The 19242-nt window shown below is 55.2% G+C and overlaps 6 protein-coding genes across 6 annotated transcripts; 3 read left to right on the top strand and 3 right to left on the bottom strand.

Moving 5' to 3' along the window:
- Positions 1-825: 825 nt before the first annotated feature.
- Positions 826-3049, top strand: N656DRAFT_716153 (p53-like transcription factor; the record flags this gene model as incomplete). The annotated part of the gene is made up of 3 exons (XM_064812106.1): positions 826-1700; positions 1760-2131; positions 2230-3049. The coding sequence occupies 3 exons, from the start codon at positions 826-828 to the stop codon at positions 3047-3049; spliced, it is 2067 nt and encodes a 688-aa protein (XP_064667045.1).
- Positions 3050-4505: 1456 nt separating this feature from the next.
- On the top strand, positions 4506-6045 carry N656DRAFT_847828 (uncharacterized protein). Its single transcript, XM_064819278.1, has 2 exons — positions 4506-4820; positions 4896-6045. The coding sequence occupies exons 1-2, from the start codon at positions 4795-4797 to the stop codon at positions 5785-5787; spliced, it is 918 nt and encodes a 305-aa protein (XP_064667044.1). The 5' UTR covers positions 4506-4794; the 3' UTR covers positions 5788-6045.
- Positions 6046-6161: 116 nt separating this feature from the next.
- On the top strand, positions 6162-9985 carry N656DRAFT_847827 (N1221-domain-containing protein; the record flags this gene model as incomplete). Its single annotated transcript, XM_064819277.1, has 6 exons — positions 6162-7295; positions 7358-7488; positions 7543-7631; positions 7678-8511; positions 8563-8860; positions 8925-9985. Exons 1-6 carry the CDS (start codon positions 6352-6354, stop codon positions 9983-9985), a joined length of 3357 nt encoding a protein of 1118 aa, XP_064667043.1. The 5' UTR covers positions 6162-6351.
- Positions 9986-10972: 987 nt separating this feature from the next.
- Positions 10973-13265, bottom strand: N656DRAFT_800982 (uncharacterized protein; the record flags this gene model as incomplete). The annotated part of the gene is made up of 4 exons (XM_064818065.1): positions 10973-12244; positions 12301-12677; positions 12737-12897; positions 12961-13265. The coding sequence occupies 4 exons, from the start codon at positions 13263-13265 to the stop codon at positions 10973-10975; spliced, it is 2115 nt and encodes a 704-aa protein (XP_064667042.1).
- A 2808-nt stretch (positions 13266-16073) lies between these two features.
- On the bottom strand, positions 16074-17013 carry N656DRAFT_771056 (Emopamil-binding protein; the record flags this gene model as incomplete). The annotated part of the gene is made up of 3 exons (XM_064813820.1): positions 16074-16276; positions 16353-16488; positions 16588-17013. The coding sequence occupies 3 exons, from the start codon at positions 17011-17013 to the stop codon at positions 16074-16076; spliced, it is 765 nt and encodes a 254-aa protein (XP_064667041.1).
- A 660-nt stretch (positions 17014-17673) lies between these two features.
- Positions 17674-18970, bottom strand: N656DRAFT_716082 (histone acetyltransferase GCN5; the record flags this gene model as incomplete). Its single annotated transcript, XM_064812102.1, has 2 exons — positions 17674-18726; positions 18782-18970. The coding sequence occupies 2 exons, from the start codon at positions 18968-18970 to the stop codon at positions 17674-17676; spliced, it is 1242 nt and encodes a 413-aa protein (XP_064667040.1).
- Between the last annotated feature and the right edge of the window lie 272 nt (positions 18971-19242).

Genomic DNA, 19242 nt, shown 5'->3' with positions numbered 1-19242 from the left:
GTCCATCACTACATGATTCCTATACTTGCACACCCCCGTCCCAATGTCCTTTCGCAGTACACTACCCCATCCGGATAGGTGTATGCCTCTTGGTTTGGCTTTTCTTGCCCTTGTGGGTGGACCTTGCGCGAGCAGTCTGGCCGGTTTAGGGCCGCTGGACCAAGGCCAGAGGGGATACCGTCTCCGGCTTGTCTTCTTCAGGTTCATGCTTCTCAGTGGGAGATGAGCCGGCCATAGCAGCGTGGGCCAAGGGGAACTGGGCTGATGTGAAGCGTGTGCAATCACATCCTTGTGCTTGCCCGGGTGCGAACCCTGGGAGGTTTCTTGCCCCATCTGGACTAGCAAGGGGGCCTCGGGTCTGCCTGCCAGATCGCCCCGTTTCTCAACCTCCTTCCCTGTATGGTTGGAACGGTTCTGCACCGGCCCTGCAAGCGGTGTTAAACATTTTCCTTGCCAGTTGCAAAGCCGCTAGGGTAGCCTCGCCTCTTCCCCTTGCCGCTACCCCCGGGAGACTGCCGAAGCCTTCTCATAAAACGACCTAGTCCAGCACCTGATCGTATTGGCTTAGAAACATACAAGTATATACACACTTCCCCCATGGCCTAGTTCGCGCGGGTTGTGATCCGACCTGTACGCCTTCGCCACAGCTTCGGGTCCCAAACAAAACATTCAACCTCTCTTAGTCGTCGAGTGTTGGCGTCTTGAGATAAGGAAGGTTCGGCAGTACTTGAGGAGGTCTTGGGATTTTCAATCAAATATCAGGGCGGGGCTCCTGTAGCGAACTCCCTCCAACGCCCTTGTTGGGAAGGGTTGTTGTTGTTTCCCATGTCAGCAACGGCAACGTACACGATGACCGAGCCGAGGGCTGAGACGCAACACGGCAGCCTCTGGTCTAATAACTATGGGAACCCGGTGCAAATGACGGGCAGGTTTAACCCTCAAGATCCCTCGGCAACAGTGCCTCCATCAACATCATCACATCTCGTCCGCCCCAGAAGTCGCCAACACAACATGGACTATCATCCCCAGTATCAGCAGGGCCGGCCTGGCCAGGAGGAGGGCGACACGTACGACAGGTACCCGCACCCTTCGTTGATGAGCATTCCCGGCATCAACAGCTTGAAGCGCCCCTACTCGCAAGTAGACCAGGCTCCGTACACGGAGATGGTACAGGACCTGCGAGAAGACTATAAGCCGGCCAACCACGACCAGAAGCTGTTATCCTTCAAGAAAGTGGGGGACAAACACACCATCATCGACGCCAAGGGCCGGATCCACGAGATGGAGATTGAGGCACAGCTCCACGGCATGTTTTTCCTATCCGAGTTTCCCTCAACGACTGGAGACGGCAACGTGCTGAATGCCGAGTTGACGTGTTACCGACGCAACCTCTTCCAAATCAGCGGCAGCCTCTGCTTCCCCCAGATCCCGCTGTCGGTCCTCCTGGAATCAGGAGAGACGAGCCAGATCAAGAACATGGAGGTTAGCATATCCGCGATCGAATCTGTCGATGGCCATCCCGTCCGCTTGATTGTGATCCCCTGGAAGACACCGCCCCCGAACGCGCCCGAGGTCAACCAGACACCTGACCAGGAGCCGCCGACTTTGCCCTTGATCCCGTGGTCCGAGGAGGAAGAGGAGACCGGGGGCGACCACTACGCCATCTACCCCATTGGATGGCGGCGACTGCAGTTCAGGATGTGGGTTCCCGCCTTGATTGTCTCCTAGCCGTGAGACGATGACTAACCTTGGTTTATAGAGCGACGGCAAACAATGGGAGGCGAAAAGAGCTTCAGCAGCATTTCGTGCTACATCTCAAACTGCATGGGACGCTGGCTAACGGCCAGAAACTGGTGCTATCGGAGCTGACGACGGCGCCGATTGTGGTGCGGGGAAGGAGTCCACGGAACTTCCAGGCTAGGAAGGAGATTCCACTGCTAGGGTCAAGTGCTGGCTCCCGAGGGCAGACGTTGGTCGAGACGGGCCACGGAATCGTTGCCCAAGCAGTCATCCTGAACAAACCCCCGTACGATTCCAGACCCCGCGTGTCGAGTCTGGACGTGCCCCGGTCGGCCTTCACCTTCACCGCCCCTAAGCAAATGCCGCAAAGCCCGATGCAGATGAGATCCAAGTAAGTCTTGCCCCGCTTTTCATGGCTGGATTGGAGTCGGTTGGACCGATAGCAGGGGCAAGGGGAGAAGGGAACGAAATACTAACAGTGACGGGTAGCTCGTATCCGACGACATGGAATCCTCCGAGCCAAGTGTCTATGCCGCACAACCCCGGATCAGCCACGTACCCGACGACAACGATGCCTTCGGAACCTTATCAGAAGATGCCCCTATCAGGAGCGCCAAGCTTCACCGCCGAGCCTCAGGAGATGCCCATCCAACCGACGTCCATGCCGTCGGTACAACTATCTCTAGTAGCGCAGGAGCAGCAACAACCGCCGATACGCACGCAGTACGCGACGTACGTACAGAGCACCTCAGCACCCCAACACCTGTCGCTGTCGGCCACGGCCGACAATTCGCTCAATGTGCCCCGTTACGTGGACAATAATCCGCGGCCGTCCAAGAGCCCGCGCCATGCCAGTCACCAGTCGGTCGCCAGCTCCATTTCCAACGACACAGCCTCGGGCGAGTACAGGTATGGGCCCCCGCCAGTGTACGGCACTAGCGAGATGAGCCCGCAATCGCAGCACCCGCCCGCGCAAGGAGCATCAGCGGCGTATGGTACGCCTAGCCAAGACACTGCATCAGCGCCCCCGTCAGCTACAGCGCCGAATGCCCCACCGCCTCGAGATTATTTCCCTCCTTCGCAGTCGTGGACCACGACAGCCGGGGAACCCTCTGCTCCGAGCGTATCGTATACGAATGGTAGTGCCCCAGGCGGCGCGGATAGACCGTATGCCTTCCCCAGCGTCAAATCCGAGCCGCATCCACCACCGCCAGGGCCGCCGCAGCAACAAACGCAACAGTCACACGGTGCGCCCTCGGCGGGTGGGTTGTATGGAAGCGTGGGTCATTATGCCTGGAATGCGGCTTGAGGGGAGAAAAGGCGTCGAGTGGTGGGGGGGTCGTAGCCCCTAACACGATCTCGGATCACCCGTCACCGTGGAGAAGGAATCTGCGACGGTGCCTTTATAACCGGAGCGAACACAGATGGCTGGCTTTGACTCGATCTAACACTTCCAGCCCTCATGAATACTCCCACTTGTACACCTAGATATGCTACACGACATCACGTCGCAACTTGATCGGCTCCGTTTCACTTGACTGATGGATCAAGGCCCTCCAAGAGCGCCTTCATCTCGTTCTCCAGCCGAGCGTCGATATTCGTCCGAGGCAGCGGCGTGGTATGGTTGAGCCGAAAGCTCACAGTGAAGAACAACGGGGGCGACGCCACCCAGCTCCAGAACACGGGACAGCCACACCAGTTTGGCCTTGGGCGGATGGAGCAAAATGAGAGTGTGTATTTTGCCGGTTGGTTAGGCGGCACGCTTGGTTTGGTGTTGGGGCTTGGACGTGATTTTCAGCTTCGCTGTTGTCTGCGAATGCCACATGTCTGGGCGGAACTCTGCATCTTTCGACTATTTCCCTCTCTATTATTCTTGTTCATATTCAATTCTGCCTCGGAGCATCATTGTCACATCTGGCCTTCACTGTTAACACCCGAACGCTTGGCGGAAGCTGGCGGCAAAGCGGATTTTGGATCGATACCATCAGTCTTATGTTCTGTCTCATACACTTACACTTATCGGACGCGCATCACACCCAGCACACATGGTACACGTCGACTTCCCCTCTCACACGGTTACCACTCAGGACCTGATTGATTGACTGACGAAGCTATATTTTACGTTGGATTTCTCTTGACTGCCCGGCCAGTATCATCTGATGTATTCTCCAGCTGGTTTCGAAACGCGCAAGGATACCTACCTATATTTTTGGAGGTGAAATGGTGGCGGCGACCTCATCCACCCAGGGGTATCAGTATCATTGTACAATGCCTACGACTTGAAATCAAATCTCAAATCCAGCGGCATCCACGAAAAAAAGAGGAAAAGGCGGCTGCGGCGTCGTTCTGCGCAATTTTGATATACACACTGGGAGGCATGGTCATTTGGTCGGGAAATGGTCAAATGCACGGCGGAGGAAAAGTTCGCCTCTGATACCCCCCGACCTAAGTCGGCAACGACAGGGTCCCGTTTGTATTTATTGGACAAGGGCCGACTTCAATTGTTGTATGGTCAAGGTTCGCCAACGTTAATCAGAATACAAGTTGAAATACAGAGAGTGAAATGATCGCTTTGCCTTTTCTTAATAAGGTATTGTTGTGAAGTTGTCTGGGCGTTTTTGCCGTCTGGGCTCGCGGCCGAGACCAATCGTGTTTCCGGCGTTGTGCGCTCTTGCATGAGAAACATTCCCGAGGTGGCGGAGCAGATTCCTAAAGACGGGGCGCATCTCCGTCCCGGGCGGCATGCAGCTGGCCGAGGACGGGAACTTGTGTGTCCTCGGTTCTTCGGGGTTTTGGCACCGCGAGGCGTCTCATTCGAGGGTTAGGGTATTTAGTCAACTAGGTAGATGTGGAAGATCGCGCTTTCTCCAACGTCTGTCTGCCAGCTGGCGGAAATTCAACAGGGTCTTTCAAAACTCAAGTCTCACCTCAGCATAGTTATTGATATGAACGTTCATTGATGAATCGACAACTCAACACACACATCACACATCCGCCGGCCGCGCAGACATTGATACCTACTCATCAATGCTATATATGATATTCTAACTAGATATGTTTGAGATCCCAGACGCAAAGCGGTATGTCTGTGCCCTTTCATTTCCTTTTGCCACGGGCATTTATTTGTCCGTCACACTGACCACTCAAGTGCGCAGAGTACGAAGAGAAGACCTCCGTGATTTCTCTCCGGACCGGCATTCCAGCCCTAGCCGAGACCATGAGCATGAACAGCAGCAGGAAGACGCGGAACAACTGCGCGCCAGATTGAATGCGCACCTGTCATCAATCCTCGCCATCCCGGCCCTCACCACCACCACCACCATTCCCGTAGCCGATATTCCCCGCTCATCGGAACCAAATCCAGGCGAAGCCTCGGAACCCAAAGACGAGGCAGCAGAAGCAGCATGGAAGGAAGGTGAGGAACAACAACAACAACAACAAGAAGCCTTCGCCTTCCGCCTGTTTTCCACCTCGGCTCCTTCCCAAAAAGTCGTCCTCCCCTCGCAAGACGATGAGCTATATGTACCGTCCGCCCGGCCCATCGCCTCGCGGCCCCTGTCGCACTACATCCGCGGGCCGCTCACGCCTCTCCAGCAGGAGCAGTTCCGCCTTGCGGCGGTGGCCGGGCGGGAGGTGGTCCGCCGCGCGAGGGAGGAACGCGCATGGGGGCTTGAGGTCCCCTGGCGGGTGGTGACTGTTAGGATCACGGCCGACACTGGTGCCGATGCTTGGGCGGCTAGTGCTAAGGTCGGAGCCGAGGGAGAGGAGGGGAGTGAGGAACCGGGGAGCACGATGAGCAAGATGACAAAGAGACGGCCGGGCAAGAAGAGGCGGATCGTGCTGAGGAAGAGGGAAAAGGCGAAAAGGGAGGCCGAGGCGGCCAAGGAGAGGAGTTTGGTTACCAAGGAGGAGCATCTGAAGGAGAAGAGGAAGCGATTGAACCGCGAGAAGAAGCTGAAGAGGAGACGGAAGGAGAAGGAGAAGAAGATGGCTGCTAAAGTGGAGCAAGGGGAACGATCGGAGGGCGGGAGTGTTGCGGACGGGTAATTCGGGTTGAGGATTCATCCCGGCATCTCATTAGGTGTTAGGCTAGAGGTAAGTAGGTATACCGCTCGTGTATCTCGAGTACAATACCTCAACTGCCGGTGTATTGGCCATGCACTTAGGTACTCTATGATGTGGTTTCAATCTTCAAGGGACTTAAACCTCGGGCTCCGCACATTGTGATTGATAGACCAGTTCAGTTTGCCTCCAGTGTGTTTATGGACCGCACTGTAACACCAGTGGCAACACTGTTTAGGGGCTACCGAAGCTTATGTATGACTGCTCTATTTGATCTATTCCGTTCTCAAGTCACCTTATATAGTCGCAAGCACACGCCATTCGACTCGTTGTCCGTGATGGTTCAGAATTTCAGGGGTCGAATGTTATCAGTCAGCCTTATCTCGACCCGCCGCATTGATTTCCATCCAACCGTGTCAATGCCCACTGCCAAGAGCTTTGAGCTAAGCTTTATTAACGTTAAGCGCGCCAAGCAATCATGAACGCGCTCTGGCCATCGCGATTCTCTAAAACGACGACGTCGCAACGGGCAGGAAGCAGCCAACGGACATGCCAGATCAGCAGAAAAAGGAAGCAGCATCTCTCACCACGACCACCCAGCAAACCCAGAAAACCCTCCCGCCCAAACGCCCGCAACTCCATCGGAATCAGCAGTCGCCCGCCCCGCCGCCACCACTTTCTACCATTACCACCGGCCCGGTCACCACCCCGGCGGCACCCGCGATAGCACCCTCTCCGCTCATGGCCACGGGCGACGGCAGCAGTAACGTTAGCGACAACAATGACAGCAGCAATGCCGGCGGCCAACCGGGCGCCGCCAAGCCCTCATCCCAGCCCCAACCCCAATCCCAGTCTCAAGACCCGTCCTTCTCCCTCGCCCAGCTCCGCCGCATCGTAGCCGAAATCCCCCGCACCGAGCCCATCGCCTACGACTATGTCTACTCGGACATGGACTCGCTCCCCGAAGAGATCGACGAGTGGTTCATGTACAACTTTTGGCAGTGGGTCCGCCTCAACGCCGCCAACCGCGCCTTCTACTCGGCCTGGGCCAGGCTGTTCTCCCCGTCCCCGTCTGCGTCCACGCATCATGGCGAGGGGCCCGGTAGCTATGATAATCATCGTAATAGTTATGATGCTGCTACTGGCGGTGGCGGCGGGGATGGCAATGCTGAGGGCGGTGGTGGGCATCCCGCCTGGGACGAGGTGGACGAAGCGCTCCGCAGGACCTTTGTGGAGGGCTTGCTGCTCGAGAGCGTCAGGAACGGGGAAAAGGTTGCCAGAGGTGAGGCTATCGGCGCCTTGGTCTACCTCGTGCTCGGCAGGTGGACCGAGACGGTCAAAGGGGCCGCGCCTGTGGTTGTCCAGGGCAAGGTCAGAACCGCGGCGACGAGCGCGCAGCTGGAGGCTATGAAGGACGGGGTGAGGTTGCTGGCGAGCTGCGGGGGCATCCAGGTTGTTTGGGAGGTCTTGCAGGGTCTCTTTAAGCTGTTTTGGTGCGTGCCCCGTTTCCTCTCTGTCGTGGGTCTCCGTCGGGTGAGAGCTGACTTGGCGGTAGGGCTGATGAGCTGCCGCAGAACGCGCAAATGGTCGGGGAAGAGCTGATTCATCTGATGACCATCATGTACATTGCTATCCAGGAGGTGCTCGATGACCCGGAAGGTCTGGCCGAAGTTCGGGCTAAGCTCCGTAAGCACGGCGCCTATCCTTGTGAACGGCAAGACGGCTGATGCTGGTTCGCAGTCGCGCTCAACCCGAGCTTGGTCTGCTTCATGCTTCATGTCACAGCCAAGTTGCGATGGGACGAGACAGGGATCCTTCCCCAGCACCAGGTAGGGCTGTCCACCCTCCTCCAATTGTAGGATACTGACGGTCCAGATCTTTCTCCTCTTCTGGAAGTCAATCTTGCTTGTCTTTGGCGGTTCCAGGGAGCTAGCCGAGACCAAGCAAGCCACGAGTGAGACTGAGGGCGACGACGCCAAGGAGACCATCACGGCATCTCCTTTAGACTACCACGTGTTTCGGCAAGAGATCACGTCAAAATACCCGGCCTACATCCCGCCCCAGCCAGTGTTGCCGCTTGAAGCAGAGCAAACATCCCTGCTTCCCCAACTCCCAAACCATCCGACAAGAAACAACGGCGCCAACGGCATCCTTCCCGGGCCCCCCGGCCAAAGCGGAGGAGCCTCGATTCTCCACCAGCCCGTCCACATCGCAACCCCTGCGCCGTCACCGCCCCCTAGCCCTGGGGTCGGTGGTAAAGGCGGAAAGAAACAGAATTATCAAACAAACCAAAACTTCCCCTTCATGTACCCGCCTCTTGACGCCACTAGCAACTGCGCCGGAGGTAAGGGCGCCGCTGCGCTCCAGGATCAGTTGGTGGGCAGGAAATGGGAGGGCAGCGACGTCCCAGCATCCATTCTAGAGGCTGGAGAGCTCTTCTCCAAACGAGTGCGCATGACGCGCGCTACCCGGCAGCTGTGGCGCGAGCGAGAGGAATTCCTCAAGTTTGACAGGGGCTGGAACGGGGTCGATGAGGACATTATTGAGGAGCTCGACCTGTCATCGCTAACGCTTGAGGAGAAGGAGGAGTTAGGCCTTGCCAATCCCGCTAGCGAATCAAGGAGACCTACTGCGCCCGAGGTGGACTATGGCCCTCGCGGAGTTGATCAGCGGACGAAGGAGCGGCTAGATGCCGTCGAGGAATTCTATGTGAGCTTGACTGCTCCTCCACATCATATGTCCCGCTAACATTGACCCTAGAAAGAGGCCTTACCGCACCTTCAGTCACTGGTTATCGTGCTGCTAAAGCAGATCTTGGCTATAGCTACTAACATGGTTTCGCCCTCGACTGCTAACGGCCCGCAGGGCAACGGCCCAGCCAGCGCACGCCCGAACGGCGGCCAGGGCCAGAACGCGCCGAACGGCGTTAATGGAGTCCCCAAGGGAGACCCTTCTTCGCCGTTGGACGCCGATGTGGATGAATTGCGGAGTAGGGAAATCGCTGCTAAGGCTGTTACTGGCATCATGATCCTCCTGTTGAAGTGGCTAAAGCTCTCTCGTAAGCTGCCCGCATCCCCCCGCATCCTCCCGCATCCGCGCAGAGGCGCTGACAGACCGATCAGATGTCCTGAAGTTTGAGTACATGACCCAGCTCCTCCTGGATTCTAACTATCTTCCGCTGGCGCTGAAGCTGTTTGCCATGCACGACGTGCAGCAAGTCGTTGAGAGCAAGACGGACAGACTCGAGCACAGCTTTTTCTACTTCTGCGGCTCACGAGCAGGCGTCATACCCCACCCCAACGTCCCGAACCCAACCGCTACAGAATTTGAAGAAGACGGCAGCGAGGACGACGCCGTGCCGCCACCCATAAGACGCCGCCGCTCACACCTGACTGCTGGCCCCGAAGCGGACAGCACCACAGCCGCTGCAAACAGCACTACTAACAATACATCCGCGGAGACCTCCTCCACAGCCGCCCTCGACGCTCAACAAGCACAATCCTCCTCGTCACCGTCCTCGTCGACACGGCCCGAGGTCGACGAGCTAGGCTACCCAGTGAACCCCTTGCCGGCGGAACCCATCACGGACTTTTCGCGCCGCAACTTCTTTTCCCTCATCAACTACCTGCGCGTGATGCAAAAGATATGCAAGCACAAAGCGCACCGGAACCTCCTGCTTGTGCAGTACAAGTCGTCCAACATACTCCGCAAGGCCCTGCGCGTGCCCCAGCAGGAGCTGCGTCTATACACGCTCAAGCTATTCAAGAACCAGGTCCCTTACTGCGGCCGCAAGTGGCGCCAGACAAACATGCGCGTCATCACGGCCGTCTACCTGCACTGTCGCCCAGAGCTGCGCGACGAGTGGCTCGCCGGCTCCGACGTCGACGCCGAGGTCGAGGAGGCTCTCCCCCTCGAGCAGGCCCTCCGCAGCCTGACCCATTGGTTCAACCTGCGCCGCTATCCGGACAAGATGGCCCCGGAGCTGCGCGACGCCCTGAGGGAGGAGCGCGATTTTTTTGTGCGCGAGTTGGAAAAGACCGAGTTCCTGGGCTGGGGCATGGAGATGATGGGCGAGGGAGGGGACGATGTCGGAGGCATGGGTAATGGTGGCGGTGGGGGCGGTGGTGGAGGAGGAGCGGGTAGGCCAGGGGAATGGGAGCATGAAACCGGGGTTTGGGGTTAAAAGAATTAAACCGGTTGCTGGGCATGTATTCACGATTGTTGTTGTGATCAAAAAGGTATACAAACCTGGGAGCCTCTGAGCCAACTATAGGCATGTCCTGTTACCCTGTACAATGTCACTGTTTAGCATTCCTGGTTTCGCTCTTCCCAAGGCGCTTGAAGAGTACGAAGTACATGAATAGTGAGCATCTGGGGCGGGACACATTCCATTCAGGGCTGCGGAGTGCACATGGAACAGTATTGCTAGTCAAGAAGAGAATATACCTAGGATGTCCATTTTGTGTTACTTGCCACATTTCATCATACATTCATGTCCGTCCTTTACTTCTGAGTCTCCCTTCAAAGAGTTTCCTGGCTGCTTGTCTGCCAGCGATGTGCTAAGAGCGCATGAAATCCTGCTCTCTCACCAGAATCCCTTAATCTTTGATGAGTTAGCTCCTTCCTCCTGTTCCCAAACATCCTAAAAGTAAACATAAGGTACCATGAAAGTCCATACCCAAGAGCAGCAACAGCTGTTCTAGGCGTCATCAAAGTAAGCGGTGGTGCTATCAGCATGACAAAGCTCCTCGGTATACCGCAGCGGCGCAAGCCTCAAGGGTCTATGACACCGACTGCGCGATGGAGTGAGTTTTCCACCCTCTAGACGCCGTCATGATGCAAAGTGAAATGGAAAGAGCCCTCTCCAAAAGTAAATGGGAATGAGGAAGAAACAATAAAAAGAAGAACGGAAGGTAAGAAATGGAATGACTGGCTTCGGTTTGCTGACCGAATGATATCCCAACTCCTCGAGAATGCAGGCTCAAAAGTGGCAAACAGTCTCGACAAACTAGAAAGTAATATTCTTGGCGCAGCCAGCAGGGTATTGATTGTAAAAATGAGCCGGCCGTGCGGCTTCTCTATCGAATCGAACATCACCCCTCCCGTCCAACCCAACACCGGAAAATGCTGTTGTATGAGAGCGCACGATTTCGTTCGTCAGACCGATAGGCTATATCCAGGCGCCCTTGGCGTCCGTTGGCAAGGGCGTAGTTTCCCCTGTAGCACGGCGCTGGGGTGGTGCAACCGGCGGACTCCGAGGGCCGGGAGCATTTGCCGATTTCGCCATGGGCGTCGTGAAGCCAACACCCTTGGGACTCGGCAGTTTCACCTTGGTTGGACTTTGAGGGTTGTAGACGGCAGGGCTCAAAGTAACCTCTTGTAAGCCTGTTGAAGTCGGTAGGCTGGTCTTGATGGGACTATTTGGATCATAGACGGTCGGGCTTAAGGTAGGCTCCTCCTCCGCTGGCTGGTCTTGGGCGACCTGGACGGGCAACCCTGGAACAGGTGGCAGCGTCTTCATCCTTGCGTCTTTCACCGGGTCTCGCTTAGGATTCCTGTCGTCCGCTGGCGAGGCCAGTGGAGGAGTGGTGGCACCGCCATCCATGGCTATCGGGCGTTTAAGGCCTGCCATCTCTAACTCTTTCAGGACGTTGGGGCAGTCCAGGTTGTACACTTCGCAGTCGCCGGCCACGACCTTGTTCTTGGCTACTGGAGGCATATCCTCCACTGAAGAAAGGCGCAGTCCGATCTGAACAGTCGCCGAGGAAACCAGTGACGAGTCTCTCCGATGCCGCATGTTTGCGAGATTACCCATGGACGGAGGCGGTTTGAGGGCGTCCGCTGGTGAATATGTAGTAGCAGGCAAGAGAGTTAATGGTGATTTCGAAGCAGTGCCGCTAGTCGGAAACAGGGAATAAGTACGTTTGCGCACGAGCGACACCGGCGGGACTCGTGCGGGCTCCGGGGCCTTGGGCAAAGGGGTTGCTGGCACTACGGGCATGCGTGCGTTCGAGCGGAGTGAGCCCGGAGTTCGCCTGCCAACCGTGGTCGATGCCGAGCGTATGCTCTTGCCGTCCAGCGCTTCTTCCTCCTTCTCAATATCGATATCTGTCGAGCTCGTGTTGCTAGCAACTCGATGCAGGCTTCTCGAGTCTGCTACTAGGTGCATAGAGTGGCTATCGAAGCCATCGCCGTCATCAGCGTCATTCGGACTGTACCGTCTAATCTTGTATCTTGCCCTCCGGTTCTCGTATTCTCCGGCCTTATCTTTGGGGCCAATGGTCGACAGGGTGCTCGACTTCAGAAACAAATAAAGTCCTCCGGTCATTAGCCCGGATACGTTGGCAACTACCGAAGCGACCATGCCGAGGGTGAGTTCGTTGGAACTTTGACCTCGTTCGTCCAAAAATGATATTACGAAGAAGAACGGCACCATGAACCCCTGCCAAAGGTGAGCAAATGGAGAAAGCGGCCTGGCAAAAGTTGGGGATGACTTACTGTGGTTATGACGGCAAGAGCCAGGTAGTAAACCATTCTGGATGCGGCAACCCGGGCAGTCACCTCGATTTTGATGCTTCGGTACAATCTGACGAAGATGATGATGGTGCAAGCCAGGACGACGACCGAAATAACAACGAGGAGTGCAAAACATAGAAGCGACCAGTGCGAGACGAACCAAAAGAGGGACGTCAAGCAAAAGTTCCGGGCCTGATCGAAGGCCGCGACCAGGAAATTGACCAGGGTCAGCATGCCAATGATGGCCAGGCAGATTGTCACGTTATATTTGCCTCTGGGAGCGAACGGCTGCTTCCGAAGCGCCCGGATGGCGATCTCGATTCCGAATACAAGCTGGGTGTAGGGGGCAATAAACAGAGCTGCCTTGCGCGTCAGCGAGCCTTCCAGACTATCCAATATCGAGTACCGAGGTACCCACCGGGCAGCATCAGCTGGGATACCGTGGTACAGCCTCCGCCGAAGAGACTGTCTAGCCCCGTACCCTGAGCCCCGGCAAATGTGATGCTCTGGATCAATATGGCGATTGATAGTACGAGCGGGTAGACTTCGCCCTCAGGCACGAATCTAAAGCCGCTACCCCTGAAAAGCGTTAGCAGTCGCCTCTCGCCAGACGGTCAACCGCAGCAAACGCTAGCACGGTACCTGAACCTGTAACTCCTGTTGTTCCGCTTCTCCCTGAAGTATGAATCGCACAGTATGCCTAGAGCCGTGGCAAAGGCAGCGACAATGTTGAAGCAGGCTAGGATGAGTGTCGAGGTTCTGATAGATTTAGCGGCCGAAAATCTCAGCTCGTTGATAAACATCTGCTGGGTGGTTGTCCGGTTGGTTGCCGACTGATAGAAGCCATTTCTTGACCTGTTGAAGTTGCTTCGCGGCATCCAACTCGTGTCGTCGTCCCGCGACTCCAACCACCCGACGCCCCCATTGACTCCCACAAACGGCGACATTGGGGCGAGCTCGGTGTTTACAGCCGCGTGGCTGGCGAAGGCGATGATGCCGGAGCAGCGCCGTCGGATTCGTCCGTTGTCAAGTCATCTATGCCACCTTGTCGTCGATTCCGCAGCTACGTCTTCAGCTGATGTGTGAAGGAGGAAGAGTATTGAGAGTGTGACGTGAAGAAGGAAGAGACAAAGAGTGTAATGGATCATCCACCCCCCTCCAGCCACATCCACCCCTACCCTTCGGCTCAAAGCATGCTGAGCAAGGATGGCCACAGCTCGAGCACCACCACGGACCAGACGAAACAGTGCCTGAGCAACCCAGCACTTCCTACCCGTCTTCGGCTGGGAATAGGCACAGGGTCCAGGGACGGATGACGGGACGAATGAAATCTGAGGCTGGGGGTGCGGGACGGGCACGCACGCAGCACCCCAGACTGTGGGGGTGTTCCAGAACGAGGTGGTGCTGGCGCTGTCAACTTGCACAAGGCATGAAAACAGTGACAAGGGAGTCTTATTAAGCTATGAGAAACACAAGCAGTCCCGCATCTCATAGCAGACTAAAAGAACAGGCCCCAGACTCCAGCAAGCCAAGAGTAGCTCGGGTATCTACAAACATGGGCCAGGACTGGTAGTTACTTCATGAGGTTTGGAAATTGGAGGTGTATCTCGAGCTGAGAACGCTGGCGTTACCCAGCGCAGCGGATGGGTAAGACGGGTAAGACGGGTAAAGGTGGCCATGAGATTCGAGACAGCGACCCTTCGACCCTTCCATCACGAGTGCCAAGGCGGGACAGAGACGCGGGAGAAGACGGTGGTTTGGCGAGCAGCCAAGCTGCGTGCCAGTGCTGTCGTTAGCGTACGGGAAGTGTTGAAGTCGATTCCTCGAGGCCTTGGACCATATGAAGCTTCTGTGGTACAGGATGCAATGGAAAGGCGTCGGCCCGGCGCCAGATTCAAGGTTGAGGAAGGCGCTAGGCGCAGAGGGCATTGTTGCACCGTGGGGTTGAAGCAGTTTTGTGACAACCCCAGGTTTCGACTGCCTTGCCAAAGTCCAGCCAAGCTCCCCTGGTTGGCGGGCAGGAGCCACCCTTTGGCCAGAGCTTCTTGTGGGGCACCTTGTCTGGCAGGCACAAGGGTCTCATTGCGGACAGAAAGAGCATGGATGTTCCTGGTCGCGTATCAAACGGTTGCACCTTGCTTGCACTTCAGTTCAACAAACATCGCCAAAGCAAGACATTCGCTGCAGCAAATACAAGAACTGTTCTCGCCCAATAAGCCAGGCCTATGTAGTTCAGCTGTGATCGCTTCTCTTGCTTGATCAACGCTACAACCAGGTCAGTCTATTTTTGTTTGCAAGCTTTCCTTCCAAAGCAGTCGTGGGGTGATTCTGGATGAGTGGTTGCTCCAGGGACAGCATATGAGAGAGGCTTCAGGTAGTTGAGAGACGAAGGATAGATCGTCCCTATCCACCGCCCATAGCTTTTCGTGAGAGGAGTTAAGTTCGATAAGCCATTTGCAAGCAGGTACAAATTCCTCTTTAATGCGTTCTTTCCCTTCCTAGCCTTCTGGTGCCGAGACGAGACAAGACTGGCCGGTTGTTTCTTACCAAGGACCCGCCAATTACACGGCAACCATTGGCCCCATCATAATGTCTAGGTGAGGCCTTGCACCACCCGCCAGAATGCCTCGCGTGGCCATTGGACAATGGATCCTAGTGGATTCCGAGTGCCTAGCAAGGTTCATCCGGTCTTCCAAGCCCCCTTTCCCCTGTGTATCAAGCTCTTCGGAAAGCTGGCTCCCGGAAGCCCAAGTAACAAGGGGGGTTGCGGGCTAGCCGATCCATTGAGCAGGATCCAGTCAAATCTCAACATGCTTACATAGTTACCTATCTACCTACACTTAGATAGTCTGAAGTGCCCTTCTCTTCCCAGTCCTTGCGGAACAGCATGAGGATAGGTAGTGGAAAGCCACTTCCGAGGGTTAGGATGTGTGGCCATGGGCGGCTTAACCTAACACCATGTACTGTACGGAGTCAGCTGTCTAGGAGGCTAGAAATTGACGAAGCGTTCAAATTGAGAGGCACCGACATGGCATCGACCCGGCATCGGCTACAGGCTACTACTTCAGGCCACTAGAAGTAGAAGGTCGTCAGCCGTCACGACTAGCACAAGAATTTGCCAATGTTCCGAGACCAGGAATCAACGACCAGTGGTAGGTATCATGACATACTTGGGCTACCTACTTATGTACACATGCACTTAACCAGACAGGGTCGGCAGCAGCCGACTAAGGTAGACGGCGGTCCACCTTAGATCAAAGCTTCTAGATAGATAGCCATTCGCATGAAATTACCCCTGTTCTTTTGCTAAGCTTCCCCCGGAAGTAACAATTCCGAAGAACCTTGAAGGATTTGAGGAAGGTTATCCCGGGATTCAGGTTCTGGCCCGAACTATCATGCGCTACACATAGGGTAATTATTGCCACTTGAACCTGCCAGGTCAAGCCACTCGATCCCCGGATACCAAGGCTTAGCTCTCATTCTATATCTCCCAGTTCGGTGTCTGCCTGTGGCTGGAAGCTGGTGAATTCTGAAGACCACACATGGCACACAAGCCTGGATTGGTCTCCTCTTTGGGGCCAATAAGGAGTCCCGACTTTGAAGTACGGAGTACCTATAGGTGAAAACGCTACTAGTACACAACGGGGCGATTCACTTCTTTTGCATCTTCATCAAAGCCAAGCAGCCTCACGAAACTCATTATATTGGCAGTAAGGTACACTAGGTAGAAGTAAGCTAGTCTCACAGCCTCTTCTTCATTTGGCCTTCTTCTCCCCCAAAGCAGTGGCTCGCGCCTTGAATGCGTCGTAGATATCATCGACAGCGACATAGATTGCATATAACGGGACGACAACCCATAGCCCATTAAAGAAAATCAAGAAGACCCACTTATACATGAAGTTGCTCGTGTCGAGGTTGACATTCCCAGTAAGCCATTCCGGCATGAAAGTCATGTAGCCTGCGGTGAGTCAGTGGAATTCTCAAGTCAGATACATGCTACCAGGTAGTAGGGTGGCTGCAAAAGGGGTCCCTACCGCCATAGATCTCCGCCGTTGCCAGAATGATCATGACCAAATTCGCCCTCGGGCTTTTCCTCGCAATGTCATAACAAGCAAGGCACGCCATAGACCCGGCAAACACCACCGTAAGCATCTCAAGGCTGAGAACGGTCTGCATGAGTCGCCACCGTCTCCAGAATTAGCCAAGTCCTCTCACCATCACAGACGGACAGATACTCCAGGTCCAAGAGGCCAGAGCAGAAATACGCACCAGATCAACCCCACCCCACCGCCTATCCGCCTTAGCGTACACCATCCACAGCTTCGCCAGCGGGCTCTCGTCCACGGCAGCCTGCGAGCCATGGGCCACCACTCCCGGGCCCAGTCCGGAGCCCAGAAAGTTTTCGGGATCGGGCCAGTAGTAGGCTTCGCCGGCCTGCCGCTGCTTCAGGGCGGCGACCGGGGCCGACGAAAACAGGCAGTGGTACACAAACCCGCCCTCGAGGATGAAATGGATCAGCGCGTCAAAGGCGTGCCAGACAAAGAGCGCACGCAGCCGCGGCGGAGTTGAGACCGGGTCGAGCACGCGCCGGGAGAGGGCCAGCGCGGCGAGCAGGATGGCGACGGTCGACGCTAGCGAGGTGACGGTTGTTGGGTCCTGCAGCAGGGCAGTGAAGGAGGTCGGCGGGGCTGACATGATGATGTATCTTTGGTTGGTGCTGTGTTTGGGGCTGAGTTTAGGATGATTATATGCTCTGATGCGATAAAATCCGGGAAATTTGGATGAGGGATTCTTTCAAATTCGAGGTGGCTTGATCAGCTGGCTTCGTGCCAAGACAGGTTGATTTTGAGGGTCTGTGGGCAAGACCCCTCTGCTCGAGAGGACCCTAGCCAGGAGCGCAGAGTTACACATGCTAGCAATAAAACATGAGAAACGGAAAAGTCGGGAATTCTCACACAAGGCCTCGAGATCTGAGTCGATTTGGTGTATCATAGGTTAAAGAATGAAATCAAAATACCGTACGCTGCCATACCGTAGGAACCGTCAACCCCTTACTCCCAATAACCAAAACAGGGCCCAGAGAAATCAAAACAAAACCCACGGCTAGCATGATTTAGAGACCCCGCCAAAGCCAGTCGCAAGGCATACTCAAGGATGTTGATATCAATCCAAAGATGACAGGTGTGCCGACGCTTGAGGCTGTAAAATCCTATACACAGGACACCTTACCACCGTGACCGTGTGACGCCCTCGGCACCCCATAAACCAGGGTTCGAACCAAGCGCCTGATATCGACCCTACTTCTGGCTGCAAGCCGCGGTACCGAACACAAAAAAAGAGATATGGCAACACCAGTCATTCCTCAAGTAGATCATACCACTCTGGAATCTCCTTGATAAGACTCCACATGTACTTCTCCAGCTTGACCGCACACTTGGTGTACACGGTTGTGGCGTCATTATACTGCCGACAGTTGCTGAATATCGACTTGAGATCGGCCACGAGGTCCCTCGGGGTAGCATACTGATCAAGCTCCAGCTTTTCCTCGACAGTCGACAGATCCATTGGGTTAGCGATGACATTGTAATAGTCGGGGACTTCGTCTTTGTTGACCGGATTGAGGAAGGGCCATGCTTGCTTATGGTTCTGGATCTGATAGAGAAACCGTCGAAGTTCGTTAAAATGCGGTCCACGGCGTGGCACCCGTGATAGTTGGTCCATGTCCGGGGACCAGCCGGTTGCTCGGATGGCAGGGATACAAAGCGGATCGATTGGGGCGACAACATCCTTGACCCATTCCTGAGGCGGTGGATGTATAAGGTGGCTTTTGCTTAAGGGACGAATTTTGGCCAGCACGGTTTCCTTCTGCTTCAGTAGCATGCGACCAACTTCGAGATAGCGTATCCGAGGAAGCAGAGAGCACTGCATCAGTGTCCCTCCTTCGTAGTCCTTGATATATCCCATCCAGATAGACTTGTCGAGGGAGATCTCTTTGGTGAACCCTTGTTTCTGAAAGTACCCCGTGGCATAGTTGTCGGCATAAGTCAGAAAATGCATCACGGGTCCAGAAGCTCGGACGTAATCCTTCAGATGGGCCATGAGATGGGCTCCGTACCCTTTCACCTGTTGATCAGACGAGACAGCGCAGAAGACGATTTCAGCAAACTTTCGGGCACGAAACTCGCGAAATGTTATCCCGCCGACAACCTCTAGGGGCATCCTGAGGAGAGCGAGGGACAAATGAGTGCGGTCGTAGACAAGACGTGCAATGTAATCTTTGGGCATTTTCGGGAGTTGCTTTTGGAACAGGCATTTGAGGCCCGTAAGAATGATCCAGCTGTCTCTGGCGCCGTCATTGTTGACAACTCGAAATTCAATCTCGCCATTTCTTTCTTCTATAACTGCAGGCTTTCATGAGTTCAGACGACATTTCATGGTATCGGGGATAGTCCAATGTAGGCACCTTCTCTGGGAAAGGAATCCTCGAGATCATAACCGGAGGTTGAGCTTCTGGTTTTATCACCCCATCATGGGCGGGCTTTATCCTTTTGATGTCAGTGTCAGGATTCAGTTCCTCGGACGCCGAACGCTTTCCGGCGAAATTAGCTTGCTTGCAAGCGGTTGAGGAAGATTGCGAGTTTGTTTTGTCCATCTGCGTTTGATCCTGACGTGTAGAAGCTCAATGGAGGATGTGCAACTATGACGAACGAATGGATTTGAAACAGAGCCAGGCTGTGGGTTTGATTACAATACATTGTATGATCCCGCTTCAGTTCTTCAAGTGAAATGTCGTCACGAAAGCTGTAGGATCAATGTATGGGATGAGCATGTATTCAAGTGCGGCAGAATTAGCGAGAGGAAGGTTGGCGGCAATGCCAAATATGGCCTGACAAATGAATATTCACAGGAAGGTAAGAAAGAGAG

This window comes from Canariomyces notabilis (genome assembly GCF_033297395.1).
Source record: "Canariomyces notabilis strain CBS 508.74 unplaced genomic scaffold N656scaffold_25, whole genome shotgun sequence".
NCBI lineage: Eukaryota > Fungi > Ascomycota > Sordariomycetes > Sordariales > Chaetomiaceae > Canariomyces > Canariomyces notabilis.
Note: the sequence above shows the minus strand (reverse complement) of the source record. Positions and strands in the feature narration are given on the sequence as shown.